Source organism: Malaclemys terrapin, chromosome 9 (assembly GCF_027887155.1).
Source record: "Malaclemys terrapin pileata isolate rMalTer1 chromosome 9, rMalTer1.hap1, whole genome shotgun sequence".
NCBI classification, from domain to species: Eukaryota; Metazoa; Chordata; order Testudines; family Emydidae; genus Malaclemys; species Malaclemys terrapin.
The window spans coordinates 13,089,818-13,108,562 of record NC_071513.1 but is presented as its reverse complement, the minus strand read 5'-3'; the positions used below and the strand labels follow the sequence as shown (position 1 = coordinate 13,108,562).

Here is an 18,745-nt window from a genome sequence, read left to right as displayed (position 1 = left end):
TGGGATATCACCTCCCGGAAGCCAATCGCAGCGCTGTAATCGACCAGGGTGTCTACACTATAGCCCTGGCGCAGAAAGCTGTACGCTTCTTGTTGGGGTGGGTTTTTTATACAGTGCTGCAACCACAGTTTCTGCACACTAAGTGGCTTGGCTGTGTGTACACCTAAGGAGTTACACCGCAGAAAGCTTCCTGCATAGAAACTTGCTAGTGTAGACAAGGCCTAAGTTTGCCCATCCAAATAATGGCGTGACCTTGCCGAGTTGGAAAGAGCTGATTCCACACAAGTCCTGTGCCAGCAGCAGACGCAGCCCCTGCCCTGAGAAGTTCCCAATGGAATGACAACTGTGTAAGGCAAACTTGCTAAAAACTGCTAATGTATCCCTTTTATTAATTTCCACAAAAAAGCAGTGTTTTGAGGGTGACTCCTGTTATATTTTAAGAAAACCAAAGATTTACTCAAGAAACAAGAGACCATTAAGGCCTTGTCCCCTCAAAACAACATGGAGAGTAATCGGCTTGGGGGTGGTTTGAACGAGCCAGATGGGCTCGGTCTTTGGAGCGGGTTACAGCGGCTGTGTCAGCGGCGTTGGCTGCTCAGAGAGCGTGGGAGCCGGCACCTTAGACGCTGTCTCTTTAACACGGAGCAGGCGCGGGGCGTGAGTGAGCGAGAGACGAGGCTGCAGTGGTCCCGGGGAGGCGCTGGGTGTCGCTGTTCCCGAGGCCGCCTCCCCATCACCCCTTGCTCCCTAGCCCCACCCCCTCCTTTCCTGTGCCGCCATTGTAGTGACCGGCTGGTCGCTCCGCACCATGGTGAGACAATCCAGCCCCATCCGCTGCCGCGCGGGCCGATCCGCGCCCGGCACCGGGGCCAGGGCCTGCGGGGGCCCCCCTCGGCTCTCCCCGCGTGGAATCGGGGGGTGGGACAGGCTTGGAGGGCGGGGGGTGTCTGGGCCAGGGGCTGCCCCCTTCCCGGCTCGGCTCCTAGCCGGGGCAGCCACGAACCGCCCGAGCGGGTTCCTGGCGGGAGGCTCAGGCCGGCGAGCGAGGCCCCCGGTGGGGGTGGGGGGGACTGTCCCGCCCGGGCTGGAGTCACCCGCAGTGGCCTGGGGCCGGTGCTGCCAGCCCATGTCCTGGGCGCTCTCCTGTCCCTCGGTGCCCTCCTGCACCCCGCTGCTGCGGGGATAGGGCCAGGGGATTGGGGCCCATGGCTGGGAGGTGCGGAGCCTCCCCCCCCCCCCCCCAGCTCAGTAGGGGAAGCAGGCTGGCTGGTGGGGGGGCACTAGGGTAATACACGTGGCCTTGATTCCTGTCGGGGGGGGGGAGTTGAGCGCTCCCTGTCCAGTACATAGCGCCCCGCTCCCGGGAAATTTGTGGTAGCGTTGGCTTTGGAGCCAGGATTTGTGGTCTTTACTGTTTGTGATGGCCACTGAGCTCTGTGGAATGGATTCAGGTTACTGAGTCCCACTTAGCCCTGCTCCCTCTGAGTCACCGTCCGCTTCATGTTTGGCAGACCTGGTTGCATTAGTTTAAGTGTGAGACTAAATCTATTTAACTGAGCCGGTGCAGCTTTGAATAGGTTGAAACTGATGCAGTGTGTCCACACGCACCGTTGCACCAGTTGACCTCAATCGGTTTACCCATGTCCCTTTAGTTACCACTGATATTTCTGTGTGTGGGCAAGTTCTCACAGGCTCAGGCTGCATCTGTAGGGAGGTCTCTGAATGCAACATGTTATAGGAGAGAGTGTCTCCAATGTCTTCCCTTTATCTTTTCATCCTCAGTCGTCCCACAAGACATTCAAGATCAAGCGATTCCTTGCCAAGAAGCAAAAACAGAACCGGCCCATCCCACAGTGGATTCGCATGAAAACTGGCAATAAGATCAGGTAAAAACAGCGATTGCTTTCTGAGAATTCACAGCTTGCTGCCATACCCGATCAAAAAATATACACACTTCTGTTGGTTGGGATTGTGACGGTCCATGTCTGACATAGCTGTACTGTGATTACCCTGAGGGCATCCATCCCCTGTTCCTGAAATACAGTGTCTGGGGAACCTTGCTACGAAAGAATTTTGTTGAAGGTCTGTGGATGGTGATGGGCTAATACATAAAGTTTGGACAATTTGTAACCACAAATCATTACCAGAATGCATATGTAGACTGAAATACTGTACTTGCTTTTGTCCACCGTTGTTCACAGATATATTGCATGTTGGTACTTGCTTGTGCTACATTAAAAATAAGTATACATTTTAGACAGGGAGGTCACGGCAGTCACAGATTCTGTGACTTTCTTCAGCTGGAGCCGGGACTGTGCAAACGTGTGTGCGCTCGCCCACCCCGTGGCTTTGGCTGGGGCTGTGTCCCGTCCCCCCCCCCCCCCCCGACCCCCAGTGGCTGCACCCACTGGAGCCAGGTTTGAGCTCCCCCCCCCCCTACTTTTTTTTTTTTTTTAGTAACGTCACAGGTCATGGGCTCCTGTGAATTTTTGTTCAAATTCACAGTCCATTTTGGTCAATTTCACGGTCACAGGATTTTAAAAATCATAAATTTCATGATTTCAGCTATTTAAATCTGAAATTTCACGGTGTTGTAATTGTAGGGGTCCTGATCCAAAAAAGGAGTTATGGGGGAGGGAGGGTGGCAAGGTTATTGTAAGGGGGGCGGGGGCGTTGCGGTACTGCTACCCTTACTTCTGCGCTGTTGCTGGTAATGGCACTGCCTTCAGAGCTGGAGGGCAGCGGCTGAAGGCAAAGCAGCGCCAGCAGCAGTGCAGAAGTAAGGTTGGCATGGTATGGTATTGCCATCCTTACTTCTGCGCTGCTGCTTGCAGAGCTGGGCCATCAATCAGCAGCTGCGACTCTCTGGCTGCCCATCTCTGAAGGCAGCAGTGCAGAAGGGCGGCATGGCATGGTATTGCCACCTTTACTTCTGCGCTGCTGCTGGCGGGTGCTGCCTTCAGGCCTGGGTGCCTGGTCACCAGCCGCCACTCTCTGGCCACCCAGCTCTGAAGACAGAGCAGAATTAAGGGTGGCCCCCCCTAATATAACCTTGCTACTCCCCCTGCAACTCCCTTTTGGGTCAGGCCCCTTCCCTCCCCCCAGTTTGAGAAACGCCGGTCTCCCCCATGAAATCTGGTCTTTTGTGTGCTTTTACTCTACACTATACAGATTTCATGGTCCGTGGCACGTTTTTCATGTCAGTGAATTTGGTAGGGCCTTATTCATTGCCCATGACCTCTTCCTGACTTTTACTAAAAATAACCATGACAAAATCTAAACCTTAATTGTAAATAAAACGTAATCTACAACAACACTTCAAACAAAACAGTCTGAGCATTGGCCTGCTAAACTCAGGGTTGTGAGTTCAAACCTTGAGGGCTCCATGTAGGGATCTAGGGCAAAAATCTGTCTGGGGATTGGTCCTGCTTTGAGCAGGGGGTTGGACTAGATGACTTCCTGGGGTCCCTTCCAACCCTGATATTCTATGATACAGTGTATTTCTCTTCTATGCGGTCTTCAACACTTAAAGTGCCTTAGGTTTATTCATATCCTCAACTGCTGCAGGTGAAATACAGAGCTCTTTGCAGGAAAAACTCCTTCAGTTCCACTGTATGTGTATATTTCTATATTTTACTTTTATTTTTTCTGCTGCTGGTTCCCCTTGTTTCTCTGAGTGAGTGTAGCTAGTGGTTAAAGCAGGAGGCTGGGAGTCAGGATTGCTAGGTTCTATTGCTGTCACTACAGCTAATTTGCTCTCTGTTCTTAGGAAAGTCGCTTTGCTCTGTGCCTCAGTTTACCCATTTGTAAAAGGGGCATAGTACCTATCTAGCTGTGTTCTAGGCATGTTGAGCATTAGGGTTACTAAAATGCATAATTTTAATTATTTTTGTCTTCTAACACTTAATGCACCAAAAGCATCAGTTTTCTGCCCAAAGTATTTGATAAAGCAGGCTGCAATTACAGTGCTTCATTCTGTGGGAGTACTGCCATTTCCCTGCTGAGAGTAATTCTGTTAATATTGCCTTTGATTTCACCTCTGCATTGGTGAAACCGCTGATCATTAACATGTACAAGTATGACATTTATAGTCTTCGGTTATGCAGGTTTTGAATGAGTGCTTTAGTGGATTTCCCTGGAAAAGTGCTTTCTCCATGGTGCAGTGGACTGCTCTTGTGTTCTCGAATTCCACTTCTGTTTTGTTTTGGTAAAAATGGTACTAGTGGTGATGTTTTAAGAGCTAGCCAGTTCTTTACTGCCAGCATTGAACTCATGAATTCTAGGCTATCTGTGACTGTCTTGTCTTCTACAAGTGGCACAGTGTATGTCCATGCCCAATGCTGCTGTCTTCTAGGTAAGTTTGCTTCTGGGAACTTTCACCTTTTTTTAAAGCTGCTGATATTATTACACCAATATGGGTTCATAGACCTAGTGAAAAAGGAAAGCAAGTATATATGGAAAATAGTTTAAAAAATGAATATGAAGTAATTTGCTATTAACATACTTAATTGACAATTTCCCAACTAAACCTTTACAAGAGATTCCAGCTCCTTACTAGTGGGTTAATTCTGAATGTGATTGTGGTCTGCGTTACAGACTTCTCAAGTGTGCCTTGCTTATTAAGTGTGCTGCTTTTGTTTTAGGTACAACTCCAAAAGGAGACATTGGAGAAGGACCAAGCTGGGCTTGTAAAGAGCTGCTCTGATGGGAACTCTAATGACATGTGTCTCTCCTGCGCCAAGACCTGAAATATGCATTGCTACAAAAACCACCACAGACCCATTTTGAAGCGTTGAATCTTGTTGTTCTCCCCTCTCTCCCCCCACATGCCCAAAAACCAAACCAAACTGCAGTCTTGAAAGATGACTTTAATAGACTCTTTGGAATATTATAACTGAAAAATAAAGACTCTGTTCAATTAGTGTTCTTTATTTCTGTGCTCAAATATATTGACTTAATTTGTATTGCCAGTTTACAGGTTTGTTAATAAATATGAGCATTATTGATCCTTTGAATAAATGATTCTGGCTGAATTTATTACACGCATTGCTTGAGATGGGTGGGTAATGTGGAGAGTAAAGACTGAAATTAATGTGTGCATTTATCAGTGTGTGATAAAAGATCCTGCCATCCCAATCTCTTATCTGTACTGTTTGAAACGAGCAGACAAAACTAGTATCTCCCTTTTGACATAATTATACATTAACAACCAAACTTGGGATTCAATTTAGAAATATGAACTTGCCTTTACTTAAAAGAAAATCTCAATCTCTATCGAGAAAGAGAGGTGGCTGAACTAGTCAGGATCACACTCATGTAGAATGTGCAAAGGACTCTACATGAATAAGTAAAATAATCAAACCCTTCTAAAGCAAACTGGAAAATCCCTAGTTCCCAGGAGGTTCCATCCTGTATTGTCTTGGTGCTCATAAATAGCTGTATTCATCTTATCTATGCCATCTTGCTAATATTTAACAGTCTGCCTAGTCGGTTTGCTTTATTCTGATACAACCCTTTTGTACACCAAGGGCCAGATTTTTCAAAGGTATTTAAGCACCTGTCTGCATCTTCAGATTCCTAAGTATCTTTAAAAATCTGGCCCCAAGTCCTTTTGCAGTGACTGGGATGTTGTATATTCTCCAAAATCGCAAGCAGTGTATATTGCGAAAATGAAGCATAGAGCGATCCACATGCATTGGCCACTTCTTCACATTCAGCTGTGGTGCACAAATTGTTTTTATGTCGCAGATCCAAAAGTGATGCATTACGAAAACTTTGCCCAGTCAATTTTTTATTCTCAAAGAGCCAGATTGAATTTTGGAAATTTGCATTTGGATAGTCACTTTAATCCACCCAAGATTTTGAAGGGGTATAAAAAGTCAACAGTGAGATGTTGGGATGACTGGAGGTGAAAATCTTTCCAGTTAGGGTTATAAGTGACATTTAAACACTGAAGACTGTCTGCTCTTCCTACTTCTGATCAGTTATCAGCACGACTGAATGATTAATGCTTCTAGTTGCAACATAATAAAAAAAACTGATAGTTTAAGAAGGGTGGAGGAGGTTCCTCTGTGGAGGTGGGATAGCGGTTGGGAATATAATGGGTTGAGTCATCAGTAATACCTGCACTCTGCAGTAATGACCCTTAACTAGATGTTGCAATTACATGGCACCTTGCATGCAAAGAGGGAAGTTCTATGAAGATCTTTCTAGTGGGGGAACTGGAACACAGCAAGATGATTTGCTCAAGATCCACACTGAGTACCACTGTCAGTAGGAACTGAGCCCTGTCTTGATCCCCTGCTCTCCACCATGTGGGGTCTGGTATATACATTCTGGGTACCTGGAAATAGCTGTGGTTTTACTTCTGTGCGCTGATGCGGCTGAGACCAAGCGAGCTTGGTGCTGAATGGAGCAGAGGAGTGAGCTGCAATTGCTCTCCCTTCTAAGGGAGTTTAGTTGAAACTCAGTTCCCTGGTGGCAGCACACCACATCCTGGGGAAGCTTTAAGCCTTTATCACCATGCCTGCGGGGCCAGCAGAGACGCTGTCAATTTTTAAGAAGATAAATAGGGTGGAGCTGATCTTTTTACTGGCGTTCATAGTAAGGCAGTGAAGGTGCAGCATGTGCTGAGCTAGGTCACATACTTGCTTACGGCAGCTTGTTGGGCCTTACACAACTACCTCTCACTCCAAAGGCATTTTGGAAATCCTAGTTACCAAAAGCAAGTGAGGCTGGTGTAGCATTAACTAGGGGAGGGATAGCTCCGTGGTTTGAGTATTGGCCTGCTAAACCCACGGTTTTGAGTTCAATCCTTGAGGAGGCCATTTAGGAATCTAGGGCAAAAATCTGTCTGGGGATTGGTCCTGCTTTGAGCAGGGGGTTGGATTAGATGACCTCCTGAGGTCCCTTCCAACCCTGATAGTCTATGATCAATTGTGGCTACCACAGTTGCATGCAGCCAGCTGGAGCTTTTTGTGTGGCCACAGCCTCCTGGGCAGTGACGGGGGGGGAGGGAGGCAAAGCAGTGTTAACAAATATCGCTTTTCACAGAAACAGATATACTAGCTAGCAAATATTTAATAAAAAAAATTTTAAAAGCAAAAGAAACAACAAAAAAGACAAGAACATGCAAAGAGCATTATTTTGTTCCTATTCTGTTTAGGCCTAGTAATGAATAGAGACAAAACTGTACATTATTTTTATTGAGTGCAATAAATGCCTACATCAAAAATTACAATCATTTGGACATGTCTATGTGCATATTTATTTGTTTTTTCTAAAGTTAATTAAGTATTTTACGAAAAATTGTCAGGGTGGCCACCAGCAAGAGTTGGTGGCTGCACTCTGAGGCCACCAAAAAATGTCTAGTGAGACCCGTTGGGCTAGTGTTCTGTAACAGGCTTAGGACACATCAGTAATATCTGATCTTCCAGCAGCCCTTCCTGGGGATGTGTGATAGTCTAATTTCTGCATCATTGAGGGGAGGATAAGTCTGCAACAGAAGATGAGCACGAAGCATTAATAAAAATGCTTCAAATGCTTCAAATCTAACAAGACCGTGTGCTGCAAGTAGTCTCACTCCAATTTTTTCAAAAGGAGCTTTCTCATGTTCAGAGGTCCTCCAGGAGCCCTGTGTCTGAAAGCTTTATCCACGGACTCTCTCATAAGTTTTCCTCGTGGTTTTTTTGTTTTGTTTTGTTTTGTTTTTTTAATCCAAAAGTTTTTGTGAATCTTGAATTTCTTCTCTCTTCACAAGTACAACCACTGAGGAAGAGACCTGCTGTTTGAGGCTGCAGGCGTTTAGAAGATACAGCATTGAGGAAGGCTGAAAACCAACCCTGTTAGATCCATCAATCCCACCCCTCTCCTTTCTTGTTTGCTTCCTTTCCTTAACCTGGGCAGGAGTGATCAAAGCAATTATACCTACCAGGATAAGCTGCTGACAAAGTTTCTCCCCATCATGAGGGTCAGGGCTGGGATGAAACCAGTCACTTTACAATCCTGAGAGTAGAACTAGACCAGGGGTCTCAAACACGCGGCCCAGGGGCCACATGCGGCCCGCGAGCTCCTCGCGCGCCCTCCCCCTCCCCCCAGTGTTTACCTAGAGTGGCTCCGACCCGATGCGCACTGGGGGCGGGGCAGGGCAGGCTCCCTGCCTGCCTGCCCTGCCCCGCGCCACTCCGGGAAGCCGACGGAACCTGGGGAAGGAGGGGTGCAGGGGTGTGTGTGGCTGTTGCTTCAGACACCGCCTCCAGCAGCTCCCATTAGCCACGAATGGGGAACCACGACCAATGGGAGCTGCTGGGGGCAGTGTCTGAAGCAACAGCCACACACACCCCTGCGCCCCTCCTTCCCCAGGTTTCGTCGGCTTCCAGGAGCGGCGTGGCGCGGGGGCAGGGCAGGCAGGGAGCCTGCCCTGCCCCCAGTGCGTGTTGGGCTGGAGCCCACCTCCCAAACCCCTCCTGCAGCTGAACCCCCTGCTGCACCCTGCACCCCTCTTGCACCCTGACCCCAGGCTGCACCCCGCACTCCTCCTGCACCCCAACCCCCTGCCCTGAGCCCCCGCTGCACCCCACACCCTGACCCCCTGCCCTGAGCCCCCTGCTTCACCCTGACCCCCTGCCCTGAGCCCCCTGCTGCACCCCTCCTGCACCCCAACCCCCTGCCCTGAGCCCCCGCTGCACCCCACACCCTGACCCCCTGCCCTGAGCCCCCTGCTTCACCCTGACCCCCTGCCCTGAGCCCCCTGCTGCACCCCTCCTGCACCCCAACCCCCTGCCCTGAGCCCCCGCTGCACCCCACACCCTGACCCCCTTCCCTGAGCCCCCTGCTGCACCCTGCACCCCTCCTGCATCCTGACCCCCTGCTGCACCCCACACCCCTCCTGCACCCCAACCCCCTGCCCTGAGCCCCCTGCCGCACCCTGCACCCTGATCCCCTGCCTCACCCCTCCTGCACCCCACACCCCAACTCCCTGCCCTGAGCCCCTGCCACACCCCTCCTGCACCCCCTGGGAGCAGGTAGGGGGCGGAGTTGGGGTGGGGATTTCAGGGAAGGGGTTGGAATGGGGGCAGGGAAGGGGTGGGAAGAGGCAGGGCAGGGGCTGGGCCTCATGGAAGAGGTGGAGTGGGGGCAGGGCCGAGGGCAGCAGGGGGGAGATGTCAGTAAATGCGGCCCTCGGGCCAATGTACTAGTCCTCATGTGGCCCTCGTGGTCATTTGAGTTTGAGACCCCTGAACTAGACAATCCTTTCAGAAGGTATTTGTGGCAATGCTGGTCCAGGCAATAGGTACAACTGATTCTTTGTTGTACAACTATTATTAGATAATTGTCTAGATAATACTTAGTCCTGCTCTCAGTGCGGGGGACTGGACTGACTGGTCCCTTCCAATTCTATGATTCTGCTACTGTTATTGTGCTATTTTATTCAGACAGTGGCAACTTCGAGCAGGGAGCTGCCTTTTCCTTGGGAAAATAACTCCTCATAATTGTTTTTAAAACATTTCCCCGTTGAATCTTCCTTTTGATTCAAACCCTACCTTAAAGGGACAATATCCAGACATATTTAGGTCCAAACTGGGGTTTGGTGAAAACAAGCTTGTACAGAATCTTGGCCAACGGGGCTATTTCCATATTTTAAATGATTATTATTTCAGAGGCCGCTTGCTTTTTCCTCTTGTCACTTAGATTGAAAGCTCTTAGGGACAGGGCCTGCCAGGTTATACCAAGCTTAACGCAATGGGGTTCTGGTCCAGGACTGAGGTTCTTCTGCATTATAGTTCAGTTAAATAAATGTTCCTCGGCCTCCTGGGAACCCAGACTTTGCAAAAATGTGCTAATGCACAAGAACCAGGAAATCAGGGCTGAGGTTTTCAAGGATGCTCAAGGAATTTGGATGCCCCAGTCCCACTAATTGTAATGGAAACCAGGTGTCCAAGTCCCCTAGGCAACTTTGGAAATCTTTGCCTAAGTGGAGTAGGAACTGACCAGTCTGTTCTCGTTATGTGTGCCGAGTGAAATGCAGAGTAACTTAGACTAGTTGGGTTTAGTAATCAAAGGTGCTGATGCTAAAATAAGTCATTATTTCTATGAACCCTGCAGACCCAACACAACTAGGAGTCAGCTGGATTCTATCTCACATCATTGTTTACATAGTCCTGGTCCGTTACATTGGTGCAATCTCACTGAAGTCTCTACAATTGCCCAGGTGTCACTGAGGGCCTGATTTGGCCTGCAGGATCTTTATTACTGGTGATGATGCACAGCAAGGAAAGAAACTAGCTTGAGTCTCAGATCCCCTCTTATATTTCTAGGGCTGGCAGTTAGAAGGGAAACATCGTTCTCCCTTATAAATGGAGTCTAGAGAAGATGAGCATGGAACTCCAGGAGGCCATTTTACAGTCACTTCTCAAAGCAGAACCACACTATAAATAAATGGTACAGTTAAAAAAAGATCTGATTCTGTGTGAAACCGAGGCTGGGGCAGCTGTTAGTTTTAGGACATTCTAAGGCAGCCCCAAAACTTAAAACAAGTTGGGCAAAGTTCCATTTTTCTGATGAATAACATACACTTCAGACAGGTGAGTAGAATAGGATTTACCTTTTTAATACTTACAAATCTGAGCAGTGATACATTAGAAAGGGGGATTAGGAACCGCACCCTTCTTTGTCTCTCTGGAGTGTCACTTCACCGCCTGCCCTCTGTACCTTTGTTTGTTTGTTGTTCTTATCTATGTACTCTTTCCATTTCTCAGAACAATGTGTCACCCGCTCCTCCTTCCTTTAGGAATCTGATCTAAGTTCCTTTCCTCTGCATGGAACCCACCTACACTAATTTCCGCCTAATCTGGCCCCCTTTCCCTCCCACCCAGAGCTCCGTTTATTAGTTTAAAATCTTCAAACCCCGGTGTAGAGAAGAGTGTTTCTAGCTCCAGTCCTTTCTCCACGTTCTGTCCATCCTTTGGGAGTGCCACAGCTACTTAAACAAGCTGTACCTCCGCACTCCACCATTTTCTCTGTGCTCCACCACCGGAGTCAAATTGGGGAGTTAAGCTTTGATTTGACCCAGCAAATAGCTTCTAGGAAAAGAAATGTGCATGATACTTCTCAGGGCATTTTGAAGGCACAAGTAGTTTAGTGGCATTACCTGTTTTCTGTATTTTTCCTCCATGTTCTTCCTTAGCAGAGACATGTCATGAAAAGACGATTTTTGTTTTTGGAGTTTCAGCGGCTGCTTATTCCCCACCTGAAATCCAAATCCTCTGTGACATCTCAGTGAGTCCCGTGGAATGTGTAATCACACGCTGCTAGCTGTCTGTCCAAGGCCCTCCGAGCACCCTGCAGACAACAATCACGCTAATCTTACACCCTCACTGTGAAGTAGGGACGGGGCATTATCGTCATTTGGAAAAGAGGAAACAGAGGCACAGAGTGGTGCCCTGACCAAAGTCACGTGAAAAGCCTTTTGCATAGCCAGAAATAGACGCCAAGTTCTTCATTCAGTCCTGTGCTTTAACCACAAGACTGCACTTCCTCTGCCACTCCATCCTATGACCTGTGCCTTTGGGCAGAGAGCCACAGTAAGCAGCAACAGCAGAAGAACTAAAGGTAAACCCGCACCTCTTTCCATCCTGCTGTTCTCAGGGACCGCGCTGGAGCAGGCGGGGAAACAATGTAAACAAAGCAGTGGCACCGGCACATCCTGCTGCTCTGCTTATAGCACCATGCCCTGGCCAACTGTGCAAACCCTGAGTAAAGGGCCAGTGCGGGGCACTTGCGGGAGGGCTGGGATTGGCAGGCTGCACTTCTGGGTCTCCATTCATGCTGGAGAGGTTCGGCAGCAGGAGAAATGTTACGGGAAGAGGCTTCCATTTGGACGAGCAGAATAGTTACTGCAGGGCAAATCCTGCCCCCAGCTATGCATGCACAATTGCTAAAGAGTGGCCTGCCAGGGGAATGGTGCACAAATAGCTACGGGCAGGATCCAAGCCTGTGCAGGTTTGCAGATGCCCTAGCCAATGGCTCTTGAGTAATCTCAGTGCACCAGCTGCCATTGGTTAGTCCCGGCTCAGCAAGTCTCCTGTACCAACCCTTTGCCACCGCACTGCAGCCCCCTGCTCTCCTTCCCTGCTCCCCAGCACCAGCCAAGTTGCTCTTTAAAACTAGTTCACAGGCAACATCAAACTGATTCTTAGCCACAAAGAACAATTTAAAGGTCTTGGAAGAATGAAAGTGCCTGTCTGAACATGCTCCTGAAGGATGGCAGTCTGGTGAACACCTGGGTCCTCCGTTCAGCACCAGAGCCACCAGCCTTTCTGGACGACATGCAGTTGTTGTTGGTGTTCCACACACCAAGCTGGGCCAGGTCTTCCTCTAAAGCCCCTGACAGCTCCTTCAGCTCCCTGGAGGCATCTGCTCTCAGGTACTGCCAGGCTTTGTGGCCACTGTGGTCCCGCAGGCTTGTGTTGGCACCGTAGGCTCCCACCAACACCTTAATGACCATCTCGTGTCCCTGCAGGGCAGCCAGATGCAGGGGTGTCAGCCCACCGCTGGCTGTGGGGATGTTGACATCTGCACAGTAGCCCTTCTTCTCTGCACAGGTGATCACCTCGATCAGGGCCTCATGGCAGCCATGCTTGGCCAGCCAGTGGAGGGCAGTGAACCCTGTCACAAAATCTCTCCTGTTCAGCAGGGTGGGATCCATGTCTACCAACCTCACAATGCTCTCAGGGTCCCCCTGGGCCACAGTCAGCATCCACTCATGCTCGAGGGGGTCTAGGGCTAAGGACAAGTCCTCAGGGCTCTGTTCCAACCTCTGCTCCAGCTCTTGTTGCGTCCCAACAGCAGGGCTGCTGCTGCTGGCTATCTTCTGAGCAGTTGCAAGCCACATAGCTCCCTCGCCTCCACTGCTCTGCAGCAGAACCTCCTTCAGACCTCTCCGCCGTGCGCTGCCCCGGCCTATGGAGAGCCTGGCTGTGTCAGAGCTCACATCCCAGTTACCTGAACCTCTACTAACCCTGCCCATGCTCCTGATCAGGTCCCTCTTCTGTGACTGGCGGAGATTCACGTTCCCCACTGCTGCTGCTGCTGAGGATGATGATAATGCCTGGACTTTGGGGTTGGGCGCCCGGCTGTCAATAAGTGCCTCTGCTTGAGACTGGGAGGCTTCTGGCAACACATGTGGCTTAGTGCCCTTTGGTACCTCCAGACTCTCTTCCTTCTGCAGCCTAGCCATGATGTCTCCTGCAGCCTTCACCATCCCCAAGATCTGCTCCTGTGGCTCCCCCAGAGGCATCCGTCTCCCTTTAAGGCATGGTCGAGGCTCTCTGTGCTGCTGGGGTGTGGAGAAATGGTTCCCTGTCCCGTTGAGACTCTGCCTCCGGTCTCCCCTCCTGAGCTCTCCGGCTGCAGAGCTTCCTGAGTCTGCCTTAGAAATGTTGCAAAGAGGAACCAGAATTTAGTTTCTGTGCTCGGGGGGAAGGCACTTGTTGTGAAATAAGTTACAGGCAGCAGCAGATTCTGGGCTGCAGGCAACACACCCTTCAGCTGATCACTGATTTTCAAAGACTTCACTGTCTGCCATTTATTTACCGAGGGACGCTAGAGCAATTTCCCCCCACTCCCAGCCCCTCCTCTCCAAACTACCTGCTCCCTGGTTCTTAATATTCAATAACTCCCCAGACGGAGGCTGTGTTTTCCTCTCCTCTCCAGATTTTGGTGGCTCGTATGATAACATAGCTACATTACAACCCACTGTCCAGCTGGATCTGCAGATCCGGGACCCGTTTGACTTCCTGCTTCCTACACACAAATCAGTGATAAGAGCAGCCAAAAAAAAAAAAAGTTGCTCAGTCCATTCAAGCTGAAAGCAGGGAGTGACTTTTTCACTGGAACGGCTGCCACTTACCTTTCCAATTGCTCCTGTGCTGGGTGGGGAAATAGAGCTCCGGGTGGGCAGAATTCCCAACCTGCCTCTCGCTGGGCACCTTGAGGGCTGCTGCCAGCAACTGGGCCCCTCCTCCCGGGCCCGTGGGCTCTCGCTGCCTCTCCAGACGCACCAGCCTGCTCCTCGCCGAGTTCCTTTGTGTGAAGGTTGCCACTGGTAAGCTTTGCTGCATAGTAAAAGCTGTGGCGGGACCTTTGTCCTCCTTTTCTACGGAGACAGATTAAGCTGCGGCACGTGACTTTTCATTTCTGCTGCAGGCCTGGCATTAACCTTGGCCCTTGGGGATGTGAAACCAAATGCACCCACTTCCCAGAGAACAGAAAAACACGCACTGCGAAGGCACAACTGTGGGCCCCAAAAGAAGGGTTGCAAGTAAAACCAGTTGGGCCGGGCACTTTAAGGGATTCACCTCGAGCATAAACAGCCGGATGGTGCAATATCTCTGGAGTTAGCAATGCACAGGAATGAAAGTGAGAGAAACCTGTGTTTGCGTGAGCTCGAAGTAACTGTAGTCAGAAGGAGCTGGGCTAATCTACAGGCTGAATATTCCTAGGAGGTGCTGAACAGCTGGTAAATGGGGATGTCCTCGTTTTCCATTGAAAGAGACTCTAAAGATCAGTGCGAGGCACGTACTTCCCCTCTTGTGGAAACTCCCTGTGATGAAGTGTGACGTGCTGTGTGTGTGAGAGAGACACAGAGAAAGATTGACTGACTGCCACCTGCGGGATGGAATCAGAACTGTTTGACTGTGTGTCATAGGCTCTATACTGCTAGCAGCTAATGGAGATTCTCCTAACTCAAGTCCTAGTGGTTTGTGCTTTTGGAGCAGCAGGACCTGAGTCCTATTCCTTCCGTTGCCTTGAAGTTCTGACTGGCCACTCTGTGCAGCAAAGCGACACCCCCAGCTATAAACGCGCACACGCAAAAAGATCACAGGAAACACAGAGGGCTGCAGCTCCCATTTTAAGTCACCCAGCAATCCAAAATGTATAATCGCTGGGGGATAGTTAATTTGCCTCCTTATTAAGCAGACCTTGAATGTGGCCAACAGTGTCCCATTGACAATAACCTCTCATTCTCCCCAAGGGGCTAGAAGTCCAGCAGCCACGCAAGCTCCGGAGAGCTGTCACTGCCCCTTTTAATTCCAGATTAACACAGAGCTGGATCTACACCATCAGCAGCGTCAGGTGCCGGATCGTGACTCAGAGCCTGCCATACACAATGAGACCAGGCTGTGGCACACTCATGCTGCTCTCAGACAGTCCAGGAATCAGCTGACTTACTCTCCAGTGCCCCAGTGAAATCATGGCCAAGCCTAATGAATAAGCCCTTTTTGGGTCCCTCCTTCTATTGGCCTTTACTTCTAGTTCTCAAAAACGTCGCAGCTGTAAAGCAGTTGGTAAAGTGCGCGCTTCCCCACACGTTGCCCCAACACCGTGTCTCGACCCTGATAAGGAGGGACAGCCTGGGATGAGTCCAGCCCTGCACATCTACTGAGACTGCAGACGGGGGGGGGGGCCCAATAACGGTACTGGAGGTTTTGTGTTAGAGACACATGTCTGCTGGGAAATGAACCAAACTCACTTCACGGAGGCTGCCAAACAGCCATTGTAGCTGTTGTTATTAGAACTTACTTGTGCTGTGATAGCGTGTAGGAGCCCCTTGGGCTAGGTGCTGTACAAACACAGGCAAAAGGATGGTCTGTAACAGGGCAGTCTGCCCCTTTAAGGGTCAGATGGGCTAGGGAGTAGCCAGCCCTGTTCTGAGGAGGAGCCCAACAGGCAGTTGCTTGGATTCACCCACCCCAGCTGGACAGCAGCAAGTGACTGGGTCTGATGAGTCCCAGCTAGGGAATATAAATGAAGGCCCCAACGCTGGGTTGGTACTTGAGCCTGGGAGAGGGCTGGGAGTTGTCAGAGGCAAAGGAGGAAGAAGACAGCGATGGTGACAACGTGAGTACCAGCAGGCCCTCGGCTAAGGAAAATCCTGCCCATGGAGCTGCTGGAGTCCAGAGAGGCTTGGCTGGGAACAGGACTACTACTTTGTTATTGGTCCCTGGTTCCTTTTTGGTGCTGGGGAGTAAGCAAGGCTCTGAGGTAAGGGTTACCCACACTGAACCAGGGCGATAATCAGATCCACCACTCCTCCAAAGGGCTTCAATCGGAGAGGGAAAGGCTCCCTCCTAACCTGGCCTGGGTTTGAATGTCTTAGTCAAGCTTGACTGTCAGAGACTCTGTATTTCTCTTTTGGTGGTGGGGAGGAGAGTTTGCAGAGACACTTGCTCAAGGAGGGAGCTGCACACAGCGGAAGAGCTTTGGATTGCCAGACGTCCGCTTTTTGACTGGAATGTCCAGTCAAAAAGGGATCCTAACAGCTCTGGTTGGCAGCACAGCGGGGCCCCCAGGCTAAGGCAGGCTGCCTGCCTGCCCTGGCTCCGTGTGGCTCCTGGAAGCAGCCACCAGGTCCCTGCAGCCCCTAGACACACGGGCGGCCGGGGAGGGTCTCTGGTCCGCATGCTGCCCTTGCCCCTAGTGCCGGCTCTGCAGCTCCCATTGACTGGGAACAATGACCAATGGGAGTGCAGGGGCAGCACCTGCAGACGCGAGGGCAGTGCACGGAGCCTCCCTGTCCACCCATCCGCCCAGGGGCCGCAGAGACCTAGTGGCCACTTCCTGGGAGCTGCAATAAGTGCTGCCAGGACCCTGCCCCCCCTCCCAATCCCCTGCCCCAACCTGGAGTCCTCACCAGCACTCAAACTCTCTCTTGGAGCCTGCACCCGACAATCCCCCGCCCCAGCCCATAGCCTGCTCCTACATTCTAAACCCATCATCCCCGGCCCCACTCCAGATCCCTCACCCTCTCCTGTACCCCAACCTCCGGCCCCAGCCCGGAGCCCTCTCCTGTACCCCAAACCCCTCAGCCCCACCCCAGAGCCTGTTCTTCCAGCCAGAGCCCACCCCTGCCCCAGCCTGGAGCCCTCTCCACACCCTGAACCCCTCATTTCTGGCCCCACCCAGAGCCCATACCCCCCTACATACCCCAACCCCCAGCCCGGTTAAAGTGGGTGGGGGAGAGCAAGCGACAGAGGGAGGGGGGATGGAGTGAGCGAGGGGCGGGGCCTCAGAGAAGAGGCGGGACTGTGGGTGGGGCAGAGGTGTTCGGTTTTGTGCGATTAGAAAGTTGGCAACCCTAGAAGAGCTGCGAGCCAGGCCACCTGCTATTTGATTTGCTTTTCATTCCTTCAAAGACGGTGCCTCACCTTTGGTAAGAGATCAGCTGGCAAGCGGGAAATGAGCAGAACAACACAGAGTGGCCTCCCAAGGGACTTTATCCTTCAGTGACTGCTGAGAGCCCCAGAACTCACACACGGGCCTGCATTGCTAAGAGCGTCTCTGGACCAAAGCCTGCTTCCTGCTCTGCGCAGGGCGTTATGTGAATCCTCTGGTCCCCACCCCACAGCATGGGCCAGATACCTCACTACTGCTACTGCAGCCTTAAGGCTGGGGCAGTTACTGCTGTTGCTGCCTAATTCTCGGCTCTTCTGAGGCTTTTCCATGCTGCTGTAGCAGACCCCTGGGAGAGGTGCTCCCCAGACCAGGCAGAACAGGTCTAAGGACTCTGTGCTAGCCCTACCGTCCGTCCCTGACAAGGGGGTCATGGCAAGGCTGTGGGCAGGAAAGGGGGTATGGCTGGAGTGCACTGAGCTAAAAGGGAGCCATAGGAAGCCGAGGGTAACTTAGTGCAGTCTTAGGGCTGCTCTAATGTACACCGTGGGCCCCTAGCAGCTCCACAATACAGACCGTACAAAGGCAGCTTAAAGCCACTGTCCCAAGGACAGGAACAGAGGTCCCTAGAATTGGGATCTAAAACAGGCCCTGGCTGCTGCTGTCACTTCTTTTAGCTCCAGTAAGTAGTTCCCCCAAAAGCCAGGCTATTTGAATTAGTTATTTGACACCGAGCCAAGCTGCACGCCCCAGAACACACACAGCCCTGCCATTGAAGACACTGGTAGGTACGTGCCTGTAAACCAGGGCAGAAAACATTGGCACACAAGGAGTGACCGATAATGAGCCCTTCTTTTGCCTTCTGTTTTCCTCTGACTCTTACTGGGCAGAGAGCACTGTGCTAACTGAGAGCGTGTGCTGTCATCTGGCTGATGACTTTGGCCTGTGGGTTTTAATCTCTGGCCTCTGGAGCATCATGACGTAAATGACAATCTGTGCTCTAGACAGAAGAGGTCAAAAATATCGGGGCATTACGAGCAGATGAGTATCTTTCCTGTGCCATTAGGAAAACCTCTCTCATAAGAGGTAAGGGAACTGCAGGCAGCTGATCACGTGCTGCACATGCAGGGGATGTCAGACAGCTAGTAGCAGAGGGAAATACAGCAAATCCTCTTGTATTAGACACTGAGATCAGCATAGCTGGAGGGAACTCAATGCTTCCCAATGGAGCAGGGTGTTTTCAAAACGAATCCACTGATGAGCTTGCTGGGTCCCATAGGCTGCTCCAGTGACTCTCAAGTTATGTCACTGCGGCAGCTCTGTCCTGCTGCACCGCCCGATCGGTCTGTTGTGGCCAGCAGTATTACAGCCATTCGAGATCTCTCCTGTGCGTCAGCGACTCCATTTGTGCACGTCTGTTTGTCCCTTATGGGACACGCTCTGCTCTGCTCTGCCATGTGGTGTGGAGCAAAAAAGGGTGGGAAAACTCCAAAGGGAGGGAACTGCACCATCTGTGAGCCTGGGCCCTGGAGAAGTCCCTCCACGTGACCCCAATGCAGTAGGGTTTGCATTG

General features: G+C 50.9%; 2 protein-coding genes and 1 non-coding gene across 4 annotated transcripts; 2 read left to right on the top strand and 1 right to left on the bottom strand.

Annotated features, from left to right (window-relative positions):
• Nucleotides 1–704: 704 nt before the first annotated feature.
• Nucleotides 705–4,931, top strand: RPL39 (ribosomal protein L39). The gene is made up of 3 exons (XM_054039562.1): nucleotides 705–811; nucleotides 1,783–1,886; nucleotides 4,644–4,931. The coding sequence occupies exons 1-3, from the start codon at nucleotides 809–811 to the stop codon at nucleotides 4,690–4,692; spliced, it is 156 nt and encodes a 51-aa protein (XP_053895537.1). The 5' UTR covers nucleotides 705–808; the 3' UTR covers nucleotides 4,693–4,931.
• Nucleotides 3,947–4,078, top strand: LOC128843834 (small nucleolar RNA SNORA69). The gene has a single exon (XR_008446359.1). It is a non-coding gene; the product is annotated as a small nucleolar RNA SNORA69 (small nucleolar RNA).
• A 5,653-nt stretch (nucleotides 4,932–10,584) lies between the features above and the next one.
• Nucleotides 10,585–14,852, bottom strand: SOWAHD (sosondowah ankyrin repeat domain family member D). Of its 2 annotated transcripts, none has more exons than XM_054038848.1 (2): nucleotides 13,910–14,852; nucleotides 10,585–13,425 (listed from the first exon to the last, which is right to left on the bottom strand). In XM_054038848.1, the coding sequence occupies exons 1-2, from the start codon at nucleotides 14,118–14,120 to the stop codon at nucleotides 12,212–12,214; spliced, it is 1,425 nt and encodes a 474-aa protein (XP_053894823.1). In that variant the 5' UTR covers nucleotides 14,121–14,852; the 3' UTR covers nucleotides 10,585–12,211. The 2 variants fall into 2 exon arrangements, with proteins under 2 accessions (XP_053894823.1, XP_053894824.1); XM_054038849.1 differs by having other exon boundaries at nucleotides 10,585–13,429; nucleotides 13,910–13,989.
• Nucleotides 14,853–18,745: the final 3,893 nt, after the last annotated feature.